Raw genomic sequence first — 23,965 nt, 5'->3', positions numbered from 1 at the left:
GGTTAAAAATAGCACTTGGAAGACCAGAATTTCTTTCTAAACAGAGTGTTTGTAGCCTTAAAGCTCTTGATTTTATCTCTTCAAAAGTTTTATGTGTTATGGGCCAAGAATAACTTTATACTCTGTGTCTTCAAATTAATAAATCCATGAAACTGGATTGCCATGGGATCTTTGTTTGCCTTTCAATATTTTTTTAGTCAATATTGCAATATATCCAAAAAAGAGGTCAGCCTTCAGATCATCGTCACTTCAAAGCTAGCTTTTCATATAGTGGAGTCCGTAAGGAGACAAACTAGCCGGTGGTGAGCAGTGCTGTGCCCCACGCTGTGCTCCCTGATCGCGGGGGGCCAGGAGCCCGAGGCCTGCAGTGTCCCGGCCCCTGCATGGGGGTGCCGGAAGTCAGGGGGTCACCCCGCGCTGAAGCCTTGACCACTGGGCTTGCCCTTGCTGTTTTTTCAGGGGTGCCGTGTTTTGGCCACATCCACTGCTGAGGTTTCTGTCCTTGGCTTGGGGTGTATAAATGCTAGACCTCCTCCATTAACGTTCAGTAATACCTTGTTCCTGACAAGAGAGAAGTAAGACTTCTGGTTGCAGCTACGATAATGAATGTATGAAATTAAATGTTTTGTACATTGTGGGGTGTATTAGGTACATGGTCATACATACTCTCCAACATTTACAAAAAATTGCTGTTTCCCTAGGTGTTTTTGCTGGTAGCAAGGGAGAACCTCCTATCTACCTTCATCCCCCACTGCCTCTCTCTTTTCCCCCCACTTTTGTGTTGTCTGAAATATAAATAAAAGGTGTTGGTGATTTTGCTTTTCGTTAAACCCCGTGGTGGGGATGGCAGTGGGGCTCTAATAGAGGCAAAAAGTGTGGCTGTGGGAAGGACCCAGTACCTTCTACTGGTGCTGCTGGATGTTTGATGTCCTGGTGCATACAGCTCAAGCGAAAACTTGGTGTTTTTCAACAAGGTGGTTTGCTGTATTTGAAGTAGGGTAAAATGAATGTGTTGACTTTGGGAGAGCCTGGCAAAATAGCACAGTTTTATTATTGCAACTATGACCAAACAGTTATTGCGGTGGTGGAAGGTCTGTTCCTGGGTTGTAAGTAATGTTTACCTTAATAGCATATGGTGCTATTGATATAATACAGAATTTCAGATTTTTTTCAAATTTGTAAAAAAAAAAGGTCTAAATTCACAAGCATAATCAAATGAGTAAAGTATTAGTAACTTACACCAAAGTTAGATTTTCATTGGCTTTAAAACCCACCCATTATTTTTAAAGCATACAGATATTAATTAAAAGGGATTTCTTTCATAGGCATGGGTTGGTTTTTTTCTCCCCCACTTACTAATTGGACAAAAATTTTGTAAGCAATATATAAAATGTTCCACTTAGCTACTACTGTTGCTATATTGTTAACATCTTATTTATTTAAACAGAGAAACCTCACTGAATATTTTGTTGCTGTGGATGTGAACAACATGCTGCAACTTTATGCCAGTATGTTGCATGAGAGACGAATCATTATTACCTCTAGCAAACTAAGCACTGTAAGTACTTCACACATCTCCTTTTAAGTAGAATATATTGAACATTTCACAAAATGACCTGCAGACCTTTGTGGTTTTAGATATGTTCCATGTACTTAGAAGACAATATCTACATACTCTTCTGATATATGGTTTTAGTCTGGCTCTTGAAGTACAAAAGTCTGATTTATATAAGACCTACTCAGATACATTAAGTCAGGTTAATTATTTTTCTTATCAGGACATGAGAGTTCTTTAACTCTCCTGAGTTCATTTCTGTGCCTTCTAACCTAAAAAGAATTCTTAAGGGCTATTATAAGATCTTTATTATTCACTTGTGGCTTATTCCATTGGAGCTACTTGAAAGAAATCAAGGGTCCCTAATAATAGCTGCTATCCTAACCTGGTAATAGGTAGATTCGTCTTTGTTAGAGTGGTTTGGGAGTGCATACTGTAATAGCTCTGATTTGGAGCAGCTCTTCAGACTGATAATAATGTACAACTCAAAATAGCCTTTTTTTTTATTAACGGTTTTAGGCTACTGCCCACATCAAGATGTTCCCCGCTCCACTCCCCCCACCCCCCTCTTATGCCTGCTTAAACTACTTAATGAAAGAATGTTGTGTTTCATTTTGAAAGTATACCTAAATATTCAGATGTTGTTTTTTTTTTTACTCTTCACAGAATTTTAGGAATCTTTAAAATATTCTATATTTTGAAAATAGTTCCAAGACTAATTTTAAATTAGTACAAAACTTTCACTTTATAACCCACTTTATAACCAACAGAGTATTTTTGTTATGCAAAATCTTTAGCCTACTAAGCACAGTCATTGAAAAGACTTTTTTTAATAGTGTGGCATAAACGAGCTTGTTTAATATGCTTTCTGTGGTAGAAAAACAACTTCATGTTCCTGAACACTGCTAATTGTACTACCAAATAAATGAACAGTTATTTTCAGCACATAGGTATAAGGTTGGATATAGCACTAAAAATCAGTATTTTCAAAAACGTGGAGCTGCCAGTTTCTAGTCCATACATGTGCATTTAAGGAGTGAGAATTTTTGGATTATAAATAGTGAATAAAACCCCTCTAAATTCTTTTGAGTCAAAAGTAAATTGAAGATGAAGAAGATTCAGAATCACCATAAAAGGCTGACAGGTTTTACAATTCTAGGTGGTAGTAGCAATTATAGAACTGCCTTATTTTTTGGGGTTTTATTTTGAAAGACCACATTGTTGGGTCCCTGAATCTGCAGTCACTGTTGCAGTTAGGGGAATGCACAAAGACAGCACTTACCCAGTGGTTTGCAGAATACGGAGCTAAGTCAGTCCATACTGACTGGAGAGTAAAGGCAACATGGGGTCATATAAGCAAAGGCCACATGAGCAACTGAAAACCAAAAAAATAAATAGTGAATGAATATAAACAATTTTCAAATTACTAGTCAATGATACATTTTTTTAACCACCAAAGATTTTTACTTTATCTTAGAGAGTTTCCATATTTTATTAAGACCACCCAGATGGGTGAAGAGAAGTCAAAGGAAAAGCCTTTTTTCTCTATTCAAAGAACCTGGCTTGGTGGAAGTTCACACGATGTAGCAAAAGTGTGGAATCAGGTGGGGTTTTTTTTCCCTTTTTCAGTTTGTCAGTCTGGGACTGAGCTTGCTGTAAAAAATACCCACCATTAAAGAACCTCAGCTCCAGTGATCCCCCAGTCAAACCTCTTTTGCTGCTCCAGTAGAAAGGAGACAAGAGTCATGACAGCAGCTCTGTGCCCATGGAAGATTCTTTCTGCAGGGTGGGCACATGTCCATTTGCTTGAGATGATTTGGAATCATACCTTCAGCCTACGTTTGGATCCTCTTAAGACTTGTTTTTGTTAGGCTGAACATCTCAGCTGATCTCTGTTGCTATAACATGACAAGAGAAGAGGAGCTATCAGAATCACACTGCACTGATCTAGACCAGATTCCAGGCTCTTTAGAACTAGTCATTACAGCAGAACAGGTATAATATGCTGGTTGTGAGAAACTTTTAACTTTTCTCAAAATTCAGCTGTTTATCCCAAGCCTTCTCATGAAGTAGTAGTCACCCTGATGGTGTCCTCGCTTGAAAATAATGAATATCACTCTCTTGGTCAAGGATAGGTAGCAATAGCAGTCATTTGTAGTGGCATTTGGATGCCCTGAAGAATGTCCCCAAGCTGTGAATGTAAACAGTAGGTTGCAGGTCAAGCCCCAAAAGAGATAGCACATCGGTTTCACTTTCTTCTGATTATTTTTTTCAGTCTACTGGCATTACTGAAGTCATAGCTAAATGAAATTACTGCTGCATCATGTCACATCCACTGTTGATATAGGACTGGGTTAATTTTCACTTGCACTAGTGAGTTCTGATAAAACAGAAAAATAGGCCTGGCTTATCAGGAACTACAGTGAGATCTGCTACCTGCTAATCTCTTTCATAAACAGAAAGGACTGATGTGAGGCTTGCTTCTTTATGGAGTAATACAGTTTAGAAAGTAAATTAAACACTTCTCAGCATCTCCTCTAAGAATTTAACTGAATTGCCAAGAATGATTAAATGAGGTTTTGGCATAAGGTATTTCTTCTTTAAGATGTTGGATTGCTTACTATGAAACAAGTAAAACTGTGAAGTAAGTAAATGAAGTGTATTTGGACATTGACAGTTGCTAGCTTTGTGCTGTTTTACTATTGTTTACAAAACACAGCAGACTGGTGCTTTGTGTTGCAAAGGTCGTGTTTTAATATTCCTAAATTACACCTTGATACTTGAAAGATTATTTTCTTCAAAAATAGTGCTATCAAGTACAACTCTCTCTGTTAAGGGAGTTGTGCCTTATCTTTGGGGTTAACTGAATATCAAGTATTTATGTCAGTTCATGAGGACTGGGTTGTGATGTCACCTTAGAGTTATCAGCTCTGTTTCGGTTCACTATCTCAGGGTAGTGACTGATAACAAAAGGCAGGATTCAAGACCTTGGCTCACTTTCTCCTTGCCCTTCTTGTGGGAGGCCAGGAATGGAAAACTGCACTTATGTACAGGAATTCTTTGTCTAACATTTCTGCCCTATAATTTCATGCTTTTTTTATACTCAAGTAAAGGATCAGTCCTGTTATAGATAAAGGAGGGAAAAATGATGGTATATTTAAAAAGAAGGTTTACTCTGGAAGAAAAAAAAGGCAGAGAAAAGAAGGTTGCCTCATTTAAGCTTTTGAGTAGTGGTGTTTTTTTTCTTTTTTCTTTTTTTTTTTTTTATTAAAAAGAGAGATAAGTACCATTTTATCCTGAGGGTATGTTTCAGTAGTCAGTTTATATTTTATTTCAGCCAAGCAGGCTTTGTTTTACAGGCATCTTCTGATTTTTTCAATTGTTATGTATTCAGCGCATTTTTCTTTTAATTGATTTTTGGTGGTTTTACCCCTTTTAAAAACTCCTTTGGTGGAGACCTTTGTCTACTTGCCCTACCAATTACTACCAAGATATAAGTGGAAACTTCCCACCACTCCTTTCTGTCATAGCTTCTGGGTCATTATTTGCCCTAACTGTTGATTCTTTTATTAGCTTGACTTTCCAACCACTTAATAATGTGATTATCACCGACCTCACAGCTTGCTTCAGGCTTAGTGTTAGAGTGAGCTGGATTCAGCTAGCCTGAGGATTATGCTCTGTAAGATCTGTTTGTAGCAAAAATTACCATTTCTGGCTTTTGAACAGGAAACTGAAACAGAAACAAATTATATGGTTTTGGGTTAAATGGAAGGGTGAGTGAAACAAAGGAATTTATCTATTCATGGAGCTGGCTGTTAGTTGTTTCACTTGTAGCTGTAAAAGGAAGACCTTTCCTAAATGTCATGCTGCATGTTCTTGCATAAGCACCGTTTTCTCACATGTCACCGCATCTGCATGTATTCTTATTAGAATAGAGCTGCGTGGAGCTGTATGAGCTTCAGTACAAATAATTTTGTAATTCAGTCTTTCTATAAATTATTAAGCTGCTGGGGATGGCTCTTCCAGGAAGACTGAACTACAGCATTGATTTTATGCATGCTGGAGGCAGGCCCTAGATGTTTCAGCCCCGAGTGCACCTGCTGTGGTAGTCTACCAGAACATCATACCACACTCTCATGTATTCAAAGCAAAGGAATAAATCATGATTTTACAACAGCGCATCAGTTGACTTATTGCTGTTTTGTGACCGGAGGTAGGAAGGATTGCTGTTTAAAGCCATGTCATCGGTTCTCAAGTCACTCAAGCATGAAAGCTTGTCATATGCCTCTGTAATTGTACCTCACCAGTCTTTCCCTAACTAGTCAGCTGGGGCTGTGCATTTTGTCTCAAACACCCGGCTGGCCAGTGTCTGACAGGAGCTTTCTCATCATCCTGTCAGTAATATGCTAACTAGAGTGTATCTTCTGCGGCCTACGCTGGCAGGTGGAAAGGATGCTACACTTTTAAAGCAAATGTCTAGACGTTATCTCCATTTTGACCAGTATTTGTTTCAGGTAATACAAGTCTGATGTGTCTCAGAGCACGGTGGTTACAAAGTTCTGCTTTGCACTGGCTGTAGGTTTCTTTAGTGATCCCTATAAAAACAACTGTATAAGTCAATAAAAGATACAGTTTTGGTTGGTTTTTTTTTTGTCATGAAGGAGCACTGACTATACATTTAGACACAAAGACACATGTATGGAATCACTTCTGCTGTTGCTTAAATGCAAAGAGAGCTTTCTGCAGTTGCCCTCAGTCACCATAGTGAGTTGGACTGAGTGGTAGCTTCATGTTCCTTGTGTCGTTAGTCTTGTTCAGGTGTGGTGACACTATCCATGGTTACTCAGGCACTGGGAAGATGCAGAGACTCCTTGGAGAACATAATACCAGCTGCTAGAGAAAGCAAAACACTCCTTAACTCTAAACGTGTCTTTGTGAATCGCTTTGCTCCTCCTGCATTCAACCCTAAATCCGAGATTCTTGAGTTTATTCCAAAATCCATATGCCCCAAGGCAGTAGTATCGTCAGCTGAGTCAGAAAACAACTGTGGTTGTTGTCTCTTTCTCTTCACTTAAATCTCTCTACAGTTTACATGTTGGAGATTCATGGATATGGTTAAAGAAACTGCCAAGCAGCGCTTTGTGACTAGGCTCGATTGCTGGGATGTGGTTTTGGAGCACAGTGCACGTTCGCGTGGAGCCTGGAAAGACAGAAAACTCCTCTTTCCTATTTTTGTCTTTCTGAGTTCAAAGCTGGCTATTTACGGGGCTACTTCCCAGATGCAAACTAAGGATCCAAGACAGTGGAACAATTGGCCTTCCATGTTGGAGAAAACAGTGGCACTGGGAGCTCTCATAGAGCCTAGCGATGCCCTCACATTGCCTTATGCTAGGGGTGATGCTCTGAATTCTGATTAAATGAACTATAGAGTCTAATTTATTTTAATTGGGCACTGTAGTGCAGTCAAAACTTAAAAATGTATTTATGAAGTGTGTGACAGATCCATTGTAAATAATACTATTCTAATAACAAAAAATTAGAGATTTAAAACTTAATTCATAGCTCAAATTCTTGTGATGTAGTACATAGTGGGTGGAAATGTGCAAGGGCTAAATTTAGTTCTTGGAAAGCAAGAAAGGGATGGGAATTTATCATTAACTTGCCAGGCAGAACAGATACTCTGCTGATACCCACTGAGTTACTGAAAGCATAATTAGAATTCATTTTGGAATATTAGGTCAATTAGACCATTTGATCTGGGAGTCGATGAGGAGTGGTGTTTAATATTTTTTTTAATAGTTCAGGTGTAAGCAGTCTAAGATAAACTGGTCAGAGGTGTTGGTTGTGGGTGCTGTTAAGATCCCATTGGGACACCTGTAGGGAGTGTACTTCTAGCAGTGAAGCTGTGGGATGTAAATAGGGCATTGAAATTATAGGTTATTGTGTTTAGGTTGTAGAGGTTATACAGCCAGACCTGGAAAGCTCTTCCAGTCTAGAAGTTTAGAATAGTTTTCCCATTAGCACAGGTTAATACTATGAGAAGTTTGTGAAAAGAAATTGAAATCTGTGGTCAGCAAATTATTAAAATCCTTTTTCCTTTAATGAGGGGACACACACACACACTAAAAAGTTGTGGATTGCTATTACCTGCCATCCATGTAAAACATGAAGATCTGTATTATGGGGTTTTATTAAAAAAAACCCCAAACCTAAACTGCAAACAAACAAAACCCCAAAACCATACTGTAAAAAAAAGCATGTAGACAGAAAGACAGATCTACAAGTTCATTTCAAAATTAAATTTTTCACTTATTAGCACTTCCAGGAAAAAGAACAAAGCCAAGATTAAGATAATCTGGGTCGAGAGCTCTTTCATTTTTCCAATCTGTATAATCTTTGGCAATTCAGTAAAACCTGATGGAACAAAATGCTGTGTAGAGCCAGTTCAGGCGCTGCTGTGGGCATATGCAATCTGAGAAGCCTTCAAGTACTGAGTCCTTTGTGGTTGGGCTGTATGAGAACTGAAAGTGAAAGAACCCATATTGTCTTGATCAGAACTGTCTCACTCCCTAAAATAAGTACCACGGAAGTAATTGGTGGTCGTGTGAAGCGTGAGATGTGAAGACGAGTTACTGAAGGGTGTGCAAGTGTAATACCAGCTGTCTGTTCTGGTGTGCCATTATGGCAAGAGTATCCCTTTTTTGTGCCCACTGAGGCTTGATCTCTCTTACCCCCCATCTAAAATTCACCAATGAAGAGATGAACTATAACATAGTCGGTGGTTATCTTTAGTCTTGTGCACGGTAAATAAGTTGTCTGTCAGCTATTCACAAGGAAGCTGTTCCCTGCTGCTTTTTAATTAGTGTATGGCAGAAGAACATACCATGGAGTTGCTCTGGGGGAGGAAATGTTAATAAAAATTGTTTTCCTGGAAACTCTCCTTTCAGAAGCAAGAAACATTTGCAGAACTCCCTTGTTTTATGGGAGGGTAGCTCTTCTTCCATGGAGACAGGTCATAAAATAAATGAGGGAGGAAAGGGGGAGTCAGGAGATGGTCAGAAAGAGGTACAAAAAGATGTATACATTTGTGGTGTTCTGTGTTTTTTTGTGAGAGAGGAAGAGGTAAAGAAGTTAAGACGTGAATGTCGAAATGAACAAAATTACCAAGAATGTACAGAGATGAAATGAAGATATAGGAGGAAACAGAAATTATTGAACAAATCATATAAAGAACATAGTTTATTATAGGTTATAACAAATATCAGAAGAGACCTGTTAGTTAACCTGATCTGTAACATGTTAGGGACAAAAGCTGATGACTAACTTCCAGAAGGTTCTTTTTCATCCTGTGAAAAATACTAAAAGCTTTTGTGGGATGAAAAAATTGAGTAACTGAGTCATGTTACATGGCTTTTTCTGTGCCACCCACACCTACTTTCTTATATGGATCTCTCTGTTTATCTATAAAAGTGCACGTAGGTCCTTAGTATAGGCACAGTATGCCAGTGGTATTCCTCATTGAGCGCTGACCTGTCGACTACCACTTCAATTTTATTTTCTGCTCAGCTTCCATTATTGGGAAACATCGTACTCCTGGAGCCATAGGCAAGGAACAAGCAGTGTCTGCAGTCTTTTCCCTTCCAAACTAACGCACAAGAACGATGCCATAATGCAGCTTTGTGAATCAAGAGTTGAAAAAAAAAATAATAATTAAAAAATATTGTATTTGAAGTACTGTCAAATTCATGTACTTTCCTTCCTCCAGAAATAATGCTAAAAGGAAGTGAATAACAAAAAACCCCCACCAAACCCAGGAGACAATAATTTTTTTTATATTAGTGTTTTCTTTTTCACATTTAATTTTCAAATGGAAAAAGTTAAAATTTTTGTCTGTGGACTGGAAGTAAATTTCCCCTTCCCTTTTCTCCCTTCTGTGAGAGAGGAGAGCTGGGGGTCTCATCTTGCCAACAGGAGGAAAATGTGTTATGGCTCGTATGAGATCCTCCCTCTTTTTCTCCTTAAAGATTACAGGGATGGCAGATGAGAAACGGTTAGCCAGGAGCTAAATTAAAGAAATGCTTAAGAAGTGGCTTTGGGTGTCGTGGCTTGCACAGTATATTCTGTTCTCTTTTGTTGGTAATTTTTTTTCATCAGTGACTTCTGACACTTCTCACCAATGCCAGCAGAATGTACTCAGTTTGTGTTTTTGTTTGACTGTTTATTCTTTACAGCTGGGAAGAGATTTACATTCTGTTGTAAACTGGTGAAAGCAAGGGCTCCCTTCCCTCCTTTGCTCCCTAGCAGTCTTCCCCCACCCATTTAAGAAGCAGATGGGAAGGTTGGTTTCAGCAACCGTTAAGTATCTCTTATGGGTTTGGGGCCTGATCTCATTCCTGAACAAACAAGGTTTAGATATGGACGCCCCTCCAACAAAGCTGGTAGTCTTGGGAGTTGTAATAATGTTGAAGAGAGGTTTCCTTTCACCTGTACGACTGTTCCCCGTTTGGGAAATGGATGGTGGTTTCACAGTAATTCTCATGAACTGGGAGTATCGGGGTAACAACAGTAAGAGTTGGTCTGTGTTGAAGTAGCTGCTGGAATTGTGGTAAAACAGTGACCCTTGCCCTATGATTTGTTGCTATAGGTATTAATAAGTAGACGAGATAACTAAATAGGATCTTTGGCATCTTTCAACTTGTGTGTGGTCAAGGCAGAGGGAGGGAAGCGGTTCTTTGGCCCGGTGGGACTGCAAGGGGAGAGGGAGAGAGCACACCCTACCCGTATCTGGACACGGTGTTGATAGGGACTGACAGTGTTTGAGGGTTTTTCAGGCAATGGTTTTATCACAGTCATTCTCCAGTTGCTTGCAGTAGATTGTGAAAGGTTGTGCGGTATCACAGGTTAATTTTACTTCAGCATTCTGTCTAACTTGGTTTTTTTGGATTTCTGTCAAGATTCTGCTAATCAGTTTCTGCCTTTCTAGTTTGTGTGTCACAGCATGTGCAAATCTTGCCACTTATGCTCTGCCTTTCTCTTTACCTTTGGTTATAGAAAAGGCTTTGAATAAAATAATTTATATAGATTGAAAGTAACTGCCAGGTAAGTTTTGTGCAGGATGCAGAATGATTATTTTAGTGTTACTCACTGAAATTATGGGAATAATAGGTATCAAATAAGCACGTGCCAGTCTGGGGAAAATCTTTCAGCCAGAGTGGTATGGCTCTAGATGTGTTGTACTGTTTTAGCAAAAACTTAATCGGGGGGGGGGAAGAAAAAGGGACCAATCCCTTTGAAATTCAGAGTAGAAAGGTTAATTGATAGAAGTGAGCTTTAAGGTAGCAGATACACATCAGAATTACTGCATCCATGTGAGGGATAGGGAGGAGCTGCATTCTTCATGTTCCCGGGAGCAGGTAAACCTGCGTTGATCAAATCTTGAACTAAAACTTTTCCTGACTGTTCCTGTTCAGTAGTGTGTAGATTTTGAACAACTGTCTTCCCAAGTGGCTGCTTATTGCCATAAGGTGGAAACTAGCACATTGTTCTCTAGAATTTGTGCATTATTTCAGTCTTATGGGGATTTTACCATCACCCAATAATGAGTTTTGCTAACAAATGTTTTAATGTGGTCTCCCACTATTTAAAGAGACTATATTATGCCTAGGCATATAGTTCCAGCATTTTTTATTTATTTATTTATTTTTCAAGAGACAAAGATAAAATTACTGTGCCAGAATCACTACAAAACTCTGGAGGAAACACCACATACTTTCCTTGCAGGGCTGGGAAAGCTTATATGGTGATGCTGGCTGCAATGTCTTATAAGAAGAGGCTGGAAACAGACTGAAACTTTCAGTGGTACTCAGCAATGTTATTAAATTAATTACTGCTAGAATGGGACAGGAAACTTTGTCCAATGCAAATGCTAGGGATTTAAAATTAAATTTGTCTGTTAGAGGGTTGAACACTGACATTTTTTGTTAAAACTTGTTCAGGTCAACTGACTTGTGCTGTTTGTAATTGAAAGCATTCATTGGAGAAAACCAGTCTAAAAGATCAAAATTGTTGGAAACAGAAATATTAGAAGTTCTGTTCAATATTGACAAACAGGTTTCAACAGGTGAAAACTTTACTTAAAAGCTATCTGCCCATTTTATTATGGATAGAAACACAGCTCTGGTAGGTCTTTTCCAGTGCAGTGTATAGGAGGATGTCTCAACAAAATTTTTTGGCTCAAAATATGTAACAAACTGTCAGATTTGCAGTAACTTGGTTCCACAGTACTGTTCTGCCATAATTTAAGATTTTTTTAGCAGGGTGCAGAGTTGAGCAATGATACGTGGGTATATATACATAAATATACAGCAAAGTCTGTTGGACAGATGCTTTCACCTTACATATACCAGCTGATCTGTAAAGGGCATCACAGTTCACAGTTGATATAATCTCCAGTTGTCACTGGCAAAATGGGTAAGGTTGCAAACAGCCTTGAAGATGATTTCAAGATAATTTTGGATAACAACTGCCTGTCTTGAAAAAGATTTTTCTGATCTATGATGCTTGTCTTCTTACAAATTAATTTTTTTAAAAAGGTGGATCTTGATAATTCCTTTTGGAATAGATAGCAGTCAACTGACAGGCTCCATACAAATGCATTTTCCCCTAAACAGCGTAAAGAATTGTTTTGTGCAAGAGATCTCACCACTTGGTCAAGCAACCGATGCTCATTTCTGCACCTAGGAGCTTGTGCTGTGCTCTCTGCCTTATCCATCCCCTCCATCAGTGTTCCGCAGGGTACCTGCCAGGGGGCTGCTCCCCAGCACAGATGCTACTGGACACCCCCCAAATACAGTGTTGCCTTTATAGACCTCTGAATTCTGATGTGAGCAGTTGGGCTCTACCTGGCCCCTGAAGGCTTTTCAGATCTCTTGAACTGTCTGGTTACTTAAGACATGCAGCGTTATTCCAGGGTATGCAGTAGTCCCCATTCTATTTCAAATTTATTTAAATAGCTAATGCATTTGAGAAATGCAGTCACTGTTGAAACAGTAAAAAAGGCAAAAAAGAGAATTTGCCAGAAAGTGTGCAATTTTTTAGTATGAAATCTGTAATTATCTTATCAGTATTTGCTTAAAGTCAGAGTTGGCACAGTATTAAAATGTCACACAGTTTGAAGAGCAGCAGAATCCCATAGCTGCTTGTATTACAGGCTGTGTACAACAGGAAACTGTAAAACATATTCATGCCATACTAAAATGTTTGGAAACCTACTGCAGCAGCATAGATGAAAATGTTTAAATAAGCTGTTACATTAAGATGTTATTAAATAGAAAAGCAAAGAATGGTACAATGCAACCTTGTTGTGCAAGTAATCAAGTCTTTACCTTTCCTGCTATAAATGCTACAATTTAGTAAGCTTTTTAAATTAAAAATACAAAATAGATGCCAGTCTGAGTGCTACGTAAAAATATAGATTGTAAAACAAGAGAGTTAATAAAACTTCAAGTGTTTTTAAGGAATTATCCACTTTCCTGTTAAAGTGAGAACTAGAATATAACATAGACATACTCATAAGATAGGAAAATATTTCTTCATGCAAATAATGTAGTCATCCTAATTCATAATTTAAGAATGCCTATTAATATGAGGGGGAGGCAACTGTATACATCAGGGGATATCCTGTATAACTGTATGCTTGGCTTTATTTCAGTCTATGACTGAAATATATGAAATGCTAATTTTATATAGGTAGTTGCGATTTGAAATTCATATACTATCTGCAATAGTATGTGGATATACTAATTAGTAATCCCATATCCATTTTGAATAAAAGACTAAAGAACGTGATGCTGAGCTTGACTGTGCTATCAGTAGTTAGCTAAACTGCAGAGAGAGACAACATGGAAATAAAACTCATAATCCCACTGTGCAGAAGAGGGGTAAGAAACTGATATATTTCTTCCCCCAAATCAATTAATTCTTAGTAACAACACAGTAATTATTAAAATAGCCATTATTATACGTCTAAAATGAGAGTAATTGTGGAGGTTTGATGTAAAGCTAAGAAAGGAGGTGTTAATCTGAAGCAAAGAGTTTAAATGCAGAATTATGATATACTTGGCTTTCTGTAGCGTAGCTGTCAGGCTCGGGCGGTTTGCTGGTCAATAGTGACATTCTGTGTGTCAGTGAACAGAGTCTCCTGATACCTTAACCTGCAGTTCACACATTACTGAAGCTCCAACTGTCGAACATTCAGGTCCCTTGGTACTGCTGCAGCTTCCAGACTCTCCTGACTGGCTCATGTTTCATTCTTTGGCAATTTGCCCTAATGATATCCCTCAGGAGCTTTCAGACCCGCTTCTTTTCCATACTTAATCGTGTTATATTAATCTGAGTGCTGAGCAAACTGTGCTGCACAAATTGTAATTGTCTCTGATTTCTGCTGCAATTGTCTTATGATTACTTTTTCTCATTTTTAGTGTAAAAATACATGTAAAAAAATGCAGTATAATTTTTATTTACAAGTCTAAATGTCTGAGACAGCCAGGGTGTGAAAGCTTTAACTGCTGACTGATCTGTTCCACAAAGAGGTTCCCCCCCCACCCCCCCGTAACATCCATAATGTTTTACCACTTGCTGTATGGACAGGATTTACATTTTAATTTTAGCTCTTCCTTTTGTTACTGTAAAAGTACATGTCTAATAAACAGTGCTATTATCAAGTTAACCTCAGATAGTAATTTTTTTGTGATATAAAACATTAGGACAGTCTTCTTTTTTTCCATAAGCTTGGCATCTTCTACGTGGGACATTCCTTTTTTTCTTTTTTTTCTTTTTTTCTTTTTTTTTTTTTTAATGAGGTTTATAGTGTTTCATGTGCTAGATACAGGCTACCTGATTTTGGACACAGTCTTGATGTTTTCTCATTCTGTTGTAACTCTGTGGCTGCATAATAAAATAAATAAATTTGAGTGACTCCCTGATAGCAAAGTGGTGTTTGATAGATCAAATTTGAATTCTTCAGGTATTGCAGGTTATCTTGTTCATTTGAGGAGTGAATTCCTAATCAATGGACCAAATTCCTAATCAATTCCATAGATTATTTTTTTTTCTTTTGGGTGGTGGTGATGGTGGGGTTTTTGTGTGTATGTGTTTTTTTGTTTGTTTGCTTGTTTTAGAAAAACAGGGGTGTCCATTTTGAATGGTCAGCAGGTTGTTAATGTCTCCTTTCTTGGTCAAGGAGTCGTTTATTTTTTGAGGATGCTAGTGCCAGATTTGCCAGGCTCTGCTTTGGGGAGGGACTTTTGGAAAATTGTAATAGTTGCTTTGCTGTCACAGGGAATAGTCACTTCAGACTTTTTTTTTTAAAGGTCGTTTGGAACCAAGATAGTGACACAAACAGGAGTTAATCCTGCATCTGAGTTTAGTGCTCTTCTGTGGGTTCACGCAGGTTCAGATAAATTCCAGTTGTTGCAAATAGCAGAAATGTGAACCAAAAAACCTCCCCTGAGTCTTTCCTGCTCAGCGAAGCTCAGTGCAGCTGGGGTGCACTCAAGTTCCATTTGTTCATGGTAGTACTTGCGTTTGACCATGATAAACAAGCAGTGCATGTTTATTTTCTTTTTTTCAAGGAAATATCTGAGCAGGGCTAACTTTTAGTTGGCTTGTTAGCCTGACTTCTTGCAAATGTTGTGTATGTATATCAGAGTTCTTCATAGATGCATTTAAGCAATTAAATGTAATTAAAAAATGCTATAATATGTGTTTTGGGGAAGTTAAGATTCTTGTGTGTCCAAAGGTTAATTTAAGATTTTGTATTTTCTTTTTATTCATATTTTTTATTGCCAATTCTGTGTGTGCCTTTTTACTTTTAGTTAACTGCTTGTGTTCATGCGTCAGCTGCATTATTGTACCCAATGTATTGGCAACATATTTACATCCCAGTGCTTCCTCCACATCTTCTGGACTACTGCTGGTAAGACAGCTAACCTGTTATCCCTGTTTCTGAGATTCTTACCTGTCTTGTAATTCTAAGTAACTGATGAAAACACTTAATTACTTAGTGACTATATATATATATATGTATATATATGATCTGGTTTATGAAGGCACTTAAGCCAGTGCTGAAGTGATGAATAGAGATATTCCAGCATGCCTTTACATGATGTTTGAATTGGTACCTTGATTTACACTGCTGATTAATATCGATGCACCGTTTAGAATCCTGTTTATAATAACTGTTCTTGCTTTATTGTTAGAAAATGCATTCAATAGTTTAAATGAGACTGTGTTGTGGTTTTCTTTTTTTTTGGTATTTATTTTAACTTGAGGCAAATGATACTGATATAAGCATTCAGAGAAGAACTGATCGGTTTTTCCAGAATCAGATGTTAGTAGGCATCAGTGTTTCCCTTAGGTCTGTACGATCATGTAATATTTGTATTTTAGACTCAGTCAGCTTCAGGATCCTGTCCAGCACCTTCGCGAAAAAGCTTAAAATCTCCATTTTGTACTTCCAAAAATTTTGTTACAAGAATTCCGCTTCTCCGATGTGTTTCTGTTCACATGACAGACTTCGTGGTTTCAGCAGATTTTTAAGTTGAACAAGAAAAGAGTCATTTTTTGAGTCACTTCTGGCCCTTCAAGGGATGATGTTTCTACATGCTTGTGTTTCAAGATTTCAGGCTAAGAAGACACCTACTTTCTCTTACTTGTAGTAGTGCCAGAGATATAAAAATGAGCGTTTCCATTAAAGCACCTAAAACAGGAGTGTCCATCCCTGTAGACTTTCACTTTAACTAGACCCAATAGATCTGTGGTGGAAAAATGAAAGCCATTTAAAGCCATTTTACAGATCAGGAATTATTATATACAAAAAATAAGTCCAAGTCAGATGCCTACCAATGTTTTTCTTCACAGAAGTATATTATACTTGCATGTTTGATGAGCTTTATGTTTTGGTTTTTTTTTCCGTGGAACGTATAAATATTGATGTTCTACTGAGCTCCACCCAGTCTATTGAACTTGTTTTCAAAGAAATTCTCATTATGTTTCCTTAAGTCTTTTTGATAATTTTTCCTCAAGTTTACAATATTTGTCCATGGTGTATCTTTTTCTGTGGTAGTTCCTGTACTTCACATGTGTATTATTTATTGTTTTTAAAAAGAAATCAAATGTTCTTCTCCCACTCCTCCCTTTACTTTCAACTATAGCTAAGCCTTTCATCTTTAATGATAGTTTTCTTTTGATGAAACTCTGTCCTAATTGTTTTTCCTCCTAGCTTTGATAAAATGCACCAAGATGGGGGTAGAGCTTGGATGTATTTGTTTAGTTTTTGTATTACTTGAGCTTAGCCAGAAGCTTTGTAATTTCATTCTCCTTTGTAATTTCTATCATCCATAAATGCTGTTCTCAGAAGGTAGATCAACACTTTTATTCAAGCTGTACCCTGCAGAGTGCATCCTGAATACTAGAAGTTTTTTTTATTTCCTCTCCTAAGCACAGATAGTGTTTCCAGAAATAATAATGCTAGATGCTGTACACAGCTTCCTGTGATAATGATAATGGTTGAGATTCTAGGTCATTATGGCATGACCTGAGAAATTTTTTTACTCATTAAAAAGAAGCATGGAGTTTCTTAAACTTGTAAAACTCATTTATTTCCCTTTTTCTTCTTCACAGTAGTACAATAGAGTGGGGGAAAAAAAGTTTCCCTTTTTTAGAGATGTTTGAATGGAAACATAATGTTCATGAAAGGAAATGCACAATTGATGAATTTACTACAGTAACTATAATTCAGACCTTTTAAGTCAGATTTTCATGCATTTACATTTCTCTGTTTGATCGTGTCCAGTTGGAATGGTTCTTTTGTGAGACAGCTTGGAATAGTGTAACAAAAGCACATAGAATACTGAGCGTTCCTTACGCTTTTCATATTAACAGTAAATACATGTTTTCCTCTCAGGTATATAATATATCAACCTAGAAAACCTTGATGAATTCGTAAGGTCAAAGTTTATGCTAGGACAGACTTAGTTTGCAGTCCAAGAGGATCATGTCAATTTAAAATTGTTAAAATAATCTTCTAGTTCTTTTTTATATTTTCTTTCTTTTTTTTTTAATTTTGATTGCATTTTGATGGAGCAAAGTTCTTTCTATAAAAACCACCTTTTTTCATACCTAGAAACTACCTTGTCATTGCTTTACTTGGACTTCTTTGGGATGTCTCCCATGACCTCTCATTTTCTTAGTGGTGTTCTGAAATGGTACTCAAATATGTGTAGTAGGGGATTATGAGTGTGATAACTTTGTCTGGGAATAAGGCTGTTTTTAAACAAAGATAAAATACATTTCAATCTACTGGCTTAAATATAGGCTCTCATCCTGCAACTTTTTTTTGCATGTTATAATCCAAGATATTTTGAGAGAAATCCACAATTATTTTTTTATGAGTTGGACTATATATATCTTCAAATCTTCATGAAGATAAATGATATAATTCTGTGGGGGTTAGTATTTGATAAATTACATAAACTGCCTAGCTGGTACATTTTGTGAGCATGAAAAAAGAAGGATGTATCTTTGAGTGAAACAGTTAGATCTATATTAAAAAATTATTTTAAGTTCTTCCACTTGCCTTAGTTTGAAAAACCTCCTAGGTTCTGTCAGGCAACCTCATATACAGGCTGGTTTTAGGCATAAGGTAACAGATGTTCTTAAAGTAGCCAAACCCACGGGTGCTGAGCATCAGTGTGGACTGCAGAGCCATGGGGACTGGCCAGGTTACGAGTACATGCAAGGTGCGGTGTGTGACCATACTGTGGATTTATTTACTTCAGGATGTTTTTTTCCCCCACGTAGCTTATCTCAGCCTTGAATTCTGTTATGAGAACTCCAATGTGAGAATTCAAACAACCATCCAAAAAGAGAAGAGATAATATGTTTCTTTTCCTAAAAGATAGCAAAATATTAGGCAGTGAAAGTGATTTTCGTTCTAGCTGTAGAGGAAGAAGACCCAGCGGAGTTACTAAAAAACTTGGGGGTTTTGAAATTTTTTAAGAATTGTTTTCTACATTTAAGTAAGCCAAAAAGATACTGTTGCACTCAGCCTTATAGGTGGCTAGCATTCAAGAAAGCTTTTTGAAAAATCAAGTTTACGCATTGAGATAGTGATTCTAGTTGAATAAAATTAACTTTCATAAAGGAGAAGGCTAACTTCATCAGATTTCTGTGTAATTTCTTGGCAAACTAAGGCACTGATATAAAAATGTATGACAGTTTTGTCTGTGGATGATAAAGCATCTGTTCTACTGATGCTCTGTTAAGAATATAATGCAAATAGAAAATTCAAGTTACAATTGCAACATGTCTTTTTATGAGATTTGGTCTCTTCAGAATTGGGATAAATGCATGCCTGGTTTTTTGAGAATGGGAAAATTATTTTCTAATTAACTTGCATGTTTTGCATAACACAGTAATTATTTTAGGCAATGGTGCTGTAGATTAAGAACATTTGTGGTAATAACATATATAAGCAAGAAAGAAACTATATAGCAGCTCCCAGTAGTATCACAGTAAGCAATTTCATGTACATATTACAAACCTCTGCTGTTAAGGCCTCAGAATCTAGTAATAATAAAAGTCATTCTTTGCTGAAAATGATCAAATTGACTTTCCACACCTACAATTTTCAGGAGGTACTAAAATTTTTTGGTATTGGTTGAAGACGTGGGGATCACAGGGGTCTCCGTTTCCCTTTTTGGAAGCCCTATTGCCTAGAAACCTTCGTGACAGTTTGCAGTATCGGCAAACCTTTATTTCCATAGTATAAACATGATGAAAGCTTGTTTTGGCCTCAGTCAGTCTGGGTTTTGTTCGTCTTTTTTGGTGGTGGTTGGTTGGTGGTTTTTTGTTGGTTTTTCTTTTGTTTGTTTGAGGGCTTTTTTTTTTATTATTATTATTTTTTCTTAATTGTTCCTCTCCTGTGGGACATTGTTCATGAAAGCAATTGGCTAATCCATACTGTGAACAGATTTTTCTAAAACTGGCTGCAGCTGCAGGCAGGTGAGAATTGCTACTTTTGCTCCCAGAGCTGGGACCAGTTTGATGGGGCCATGTGAAGTGACGCAGGGAGCCCCTCCTCGGGCCTCAGTGAGGCAGTCGCCAGTCAGTGGGTGCTCGTGGCTCAGAGCTGTGATTGAATTAATGCAATGGGAGAAATTACTGTATGTCAGCTATCTGTGTAGTTTTGTGTAGGTGATCTTACCTTCCATTTATTTTTCATAGTTTATTTTTTATTTCTGGGGTTTTTTTTTCGCTCTAGTATTTCATTTCCCACCAAGTTGCTTAAACTAGCCTATCTATTGCTGGCTTCTCTGGAGTGAGTAGTTTTAGTAGTCTCACAGTACCCAGAAGTGTGATGATGATTGTTGAATGTTTTTTCCCTTCAGCGCTGGATACTGAGTATATTCTTGGTTAGATGTTGCCAGATACATTCACTAGAGGAAGAAACAGAAGATCATAGGGAACTGTGATAAATTAGCTTGACAAATTCAGTTTCTTGCTTTTGTACGGCAGGAGGTCTCACTCCAGAGGCTTTGTGTGGATATTTGTTTTATTTTGACAATATAGTTCCTTGTCTTATTCGAATTAGAAATGAGTAGTTTAATATCTTGAGTTAAATAGGGTATTATGCAGCTTCCAAACACCCCCCAAGGAAGGGTTTCGAAAGCAAATGCAGAACCAAAACTGGCGTTAGTGATATTTGCGTAGCTGTGTGGTGATGTTAACTGGTACCATATTCTCCAGAAAGGCGTTTTAAACCCACTGTAGTTCTAGACAGACCACTTTTGAAACAGGCACTGTTAGCTCTGCCATACAGTATGGTTGGTTAGTGAAAGTAGGTATGGCGCGCCGCTTAGCGAGCTGGGCATGCCTTCCTGCTCATACTTTATTTAGGAACAGTGTCCTTTATTTTGTGGTCGTCATTACTGCAGAGTTAAAAAAAAAAAAAAAGTATCCCTGTGTAGTAAAAATTTCAGTGGCAACTGTGTTCATTTAATACAGGCTTCAACAGAAAATGTTAACTAGTTAACTGTATGCATTTAGGTATTTTTTTTGTTCCACAAATGTTGTGGTAGTTGGTATTTAAAACTTGATCTCTTCCACTTTTTTTAATTCAGTGCACCGATGCCTTATCTAATTGGTGTCCACTTAAGCTTAATAGAGGTAAGTTTACTAAACACTTCTGTGTACTGATAAGCATGAGGGGTGTGTGTGTGCGCGCCATAAATGGTAACTTTAATGGAAATGCTTCAGAAATGATCCCTGGTTTTTAGCATACAGAATTACAAAATTTAAGCTTCAGATACTTTACAAAGTGAAAAAATGTCACTCTCTGAAATCTTACTTTTGAAGTGTTTTATGGAGAGATGTGGGTTCTACATCATGATTTGTTTCTGTGTCTATTTAATAGCACAATGATAGTTTTTTTTCCTACCTTTTTTAGTGGTTCAGCAACAGATTTTTCCCAATAATAAGAACAGTTAAAATTTATTTTGGAGTCACCATCAATCAGAATTCAACATCATTCCAGTCTGCCAGATAATTTATGTTCCTGTCCCTCTGGAAATCTGAGTCTAACATTCATGCCATAACGTTCAGCACTACTAATTTAGAAATGACTGGTTTTTTGCCAAAAAAACCAAGAGGTAGCCATTCCAGATTTGGACATACAACAAAACAATAGAACTCTCCTGAGTGGTAAGTAATAGCTGGGTCATAAGTAGCTTTGCCTCTCTCTGTGACTGTTTGATGACACCACTAAGCCTATGTGTGTAGTCTGATTATCATGCAGAGTAGATAATTGATTTGGGAACTTTATTTGATTTTACACTTCTGCTGAAGCAGTTTCTAGGGATCAGTTCACATTTGTTAAACTGATGAGGTAGGTTCTCCCCCCGTCTGAGCCACTAGCACTTAGTTTCTGAAGCCTCCTGTCATGTATACTTCTTAATGCCAGGCATAGCCTTCTGTTATCTCAAATCAGGTTCATATAACCTGCATACATTGATTGTAATATCTCGACTAGGATCTTTTTCCTTATTCTATCAGAAAATCATTGGACAGAAAGGCTTGCTTTGCAAAAGAAGTCACTCAATTCCTTCTGGAATTATTTCCTCGACTGTCCTATTAAGTATTATTGTAGGAACATAGAGAAAAAGGGTTCGATCATTTTTTCCTGAAAGGAACAAGTTGTTTAATTCTTAGCTACTGGTCAAGTCCATTGATGAAAGATTGTTTCATCCATTCTGCTATAATGCTAGTAGACATCACATGCCTGGGACTTACATAAATCTGCAAATACTTTCTTAGTTTTCTCTGGTTTTCATCTGATTATATGATTAACATGCTATCTGATTTTCACAAATGTGAGGGAATGAAATGTTGTTATAAGATATGCATAATTCCAATATATTTAATTAAGTTTTGTGTGAATCTTACTTTTCAAGAGTTCATTTCTTGAATATATATGCTTGTATTTCAGAGATTACTAATATAAGCTTACTGTTTGATGAAGAGGAAGTGTTTTTAAAAGCCAGTCTGAATCTGGCATCTAATTTACAAATCCTACATCTAAAGCTCAAAATGTTGCCTTGCCATTACTGTCTTTTGTAATATCATCTTTTGTAATCTAGCACATTATAATATAAATGTGCTTCAGGAGGATACTATAGTAAAATGCTTTTCCACTAATTTTTTTCCCCTCTTAAGAGAGTAAAAAATAGATCACTGGAGGATGTGGTTTTGCTGAATGTTGACACAAACACTCTAGAAACCCCTTTTAATGACCTGAACAACCTACCTGGTGAAGTGGTAAGTCTTACAGATATTTCGTTCTTTCTTTCTTATATAAATGCGTGAATTACTAGTAGTTATTTTGCCTGGTTTTGCTAACTGTTATAAAAGGAATAAGGGGGTGAAGAGCACCAAGTGTAGACCCCTATATTTGAGATTTTTACCTTTTTGACAGTTGAGGAGATGTTGAATGGAACATCATATCTCTTATTGTAAAAGTAGGATCATAATTATAAAGCTAGCTGCATTCATTAGGCATAGCCGCTCTAAACGCAAGAGTCTCTTCATCTCATCTTAATCATTATATTACAAAGTAGGCATTTCTGTCTGCCTAGTGGCATGTCTTGCAAAAGAACGAGAGAGTTTTTGAAGGCAAAAAGAAGAAGGGGGCCAATTATCGGCTTCTGCTTCCCTGCCACCTGCCAGCGCTTTCCTTTTAATTAATGATCTGATGGCACTGGTCAATATAATAAGAAATGCTTGTACAGTTGGGGTCAGAAAATTCAGGCTTTGATCTTCTTCAACTTTCTGAAACATTTATTTGTTTTCTCTAAATTATTTCAGTTTTATTTTAATCTCTTCTATCCTGCTGAGGGCTGCGTGAATGAAAACCTATACTGTTTGTCATTTGCTTTGGCAGAGCAAAGACTGCTTACTTAGAATTCTATTTGTAAATTAAACTGCAAACCCAGTTTGTCATAAAAGACGTCTGATCCTTTTGAAATGACGAAAACTGTCTTTTGTCTGTAAAGGATGATAAATTAAGTGCCAGTTCTTTCTGGACTTTGATCTTGCAAAGGGTGTCCCACCCCTCCTCCCCTCCCCCCCCCCCCTTTTTTTTTTCCTTCTTATTGCCTATAGGGGAACATACTCTATATCATTTTAAATAGTCACAAAATTCATTTACCTTGTTCTTCCCAATAGAGCTCTAAAAGAATATAATTGTGAAACCACTGTTCTGGTTGTTTAGTGATAGAAGCTCAAGCTATCACAAATGGTTGCCAGAACAAAGAGTTTTACATCAAAATGTGAAATAAAGTTACATTTTCTGAAATTATAAATCATGATAACAAATTGTCTTAAAGTAAGGCACTGTAGTGACATGCTACGTCTTTTGGTTTTGTTGGTAGTTTGTATGTATTTGGTACAATAGAAGTCAAACTCTTGATGATTATATTAATGTTGATTCCCTTTGATTTTAATGATGCTAAAATCTACACTTCTTATAAATCATCTGCTCAGTGTTTCTTTTGACTCAGTATTAACTATAGTTCAGAAATGCAAAAGACTATATAACAACTATTCTGACATTTTGTGATTTTATGTTGGTGTATGAAAATGTATATACACACATATATGCAGTTATATACAATAATTTTGACTGTGTTGTTCAAGTGTATAACAAGGTAATAAAAACTGAGTATTTTTCTGGTGTGTCAGTAATTTTAACTGACCTTGCATTCAGTGAATAAGGTTGAGGTTATAATGTCGTGGAGATATATACCTCTTGTCAAATAATAGCTAGATGTAGAATTGAGAATTAGGTGTCATCTT

At 37.2% G+C, this 23,965-nt stretch overlaps 1 protein-coding gene across 5 annotated transcripts in view; it reads left to right on the top strand.

The window, feature by feature from the left end:
• DENND1B (DENN domain containing 1B) overlaps nucleotides 1-23,965 on the top strand; it is a 166,815-nt gene that overhangs the window by 88,933 nt on the left and 53,917 nt on the right. For 3 of the 5 annotated variants that reach the window (XM_056355494.1, XM_056355490.1, XM_056355491.1), the window contains 4 exons: nucleotides 1,448-1,558; nucleotides 15,430-15,530; nucleotides 20,737-20,782; nucleotides 22,328-22,429. In XM_056355494.1, the coding sequence (XP_056211469.1) occupies nucleotides 1,448-1,558; nucleotides 15,430-15,530; nucleotides 20,737-20,782; nucleotides 22,328-22,429 (360 nt within the window). The remainder of the gene's footprint in view (nucleotides 1-1,447; nucleotides 1,559-15,429; nucleotides 15,531-20,736; nucleotides 20,783-22,327; nucleotides 22,430-23,965) is intronic. The other 2 variants (XM_056355492.1, XM_056355495.1) reach the window with 1 other exon arrangement.

This window comes from Falco biarmicus, chromosome 11 (genome assembly GCF_023638135.1).
Source record: "Falco biarmicus isolate bFalBia1 chromosome 11, bFalBia1.pri, whole genome shotgun sequence".
Lineage (NCBI taxonomy): Eukaryota > Metazoa > Chordata > Aves > Falconiformes > Falconidae > Falco > Falco biarmicus.
Note: the sequence above shows the minus strand (reverse complement) of the source record. Positions and strands in the feature narration are given on the sequence as shown.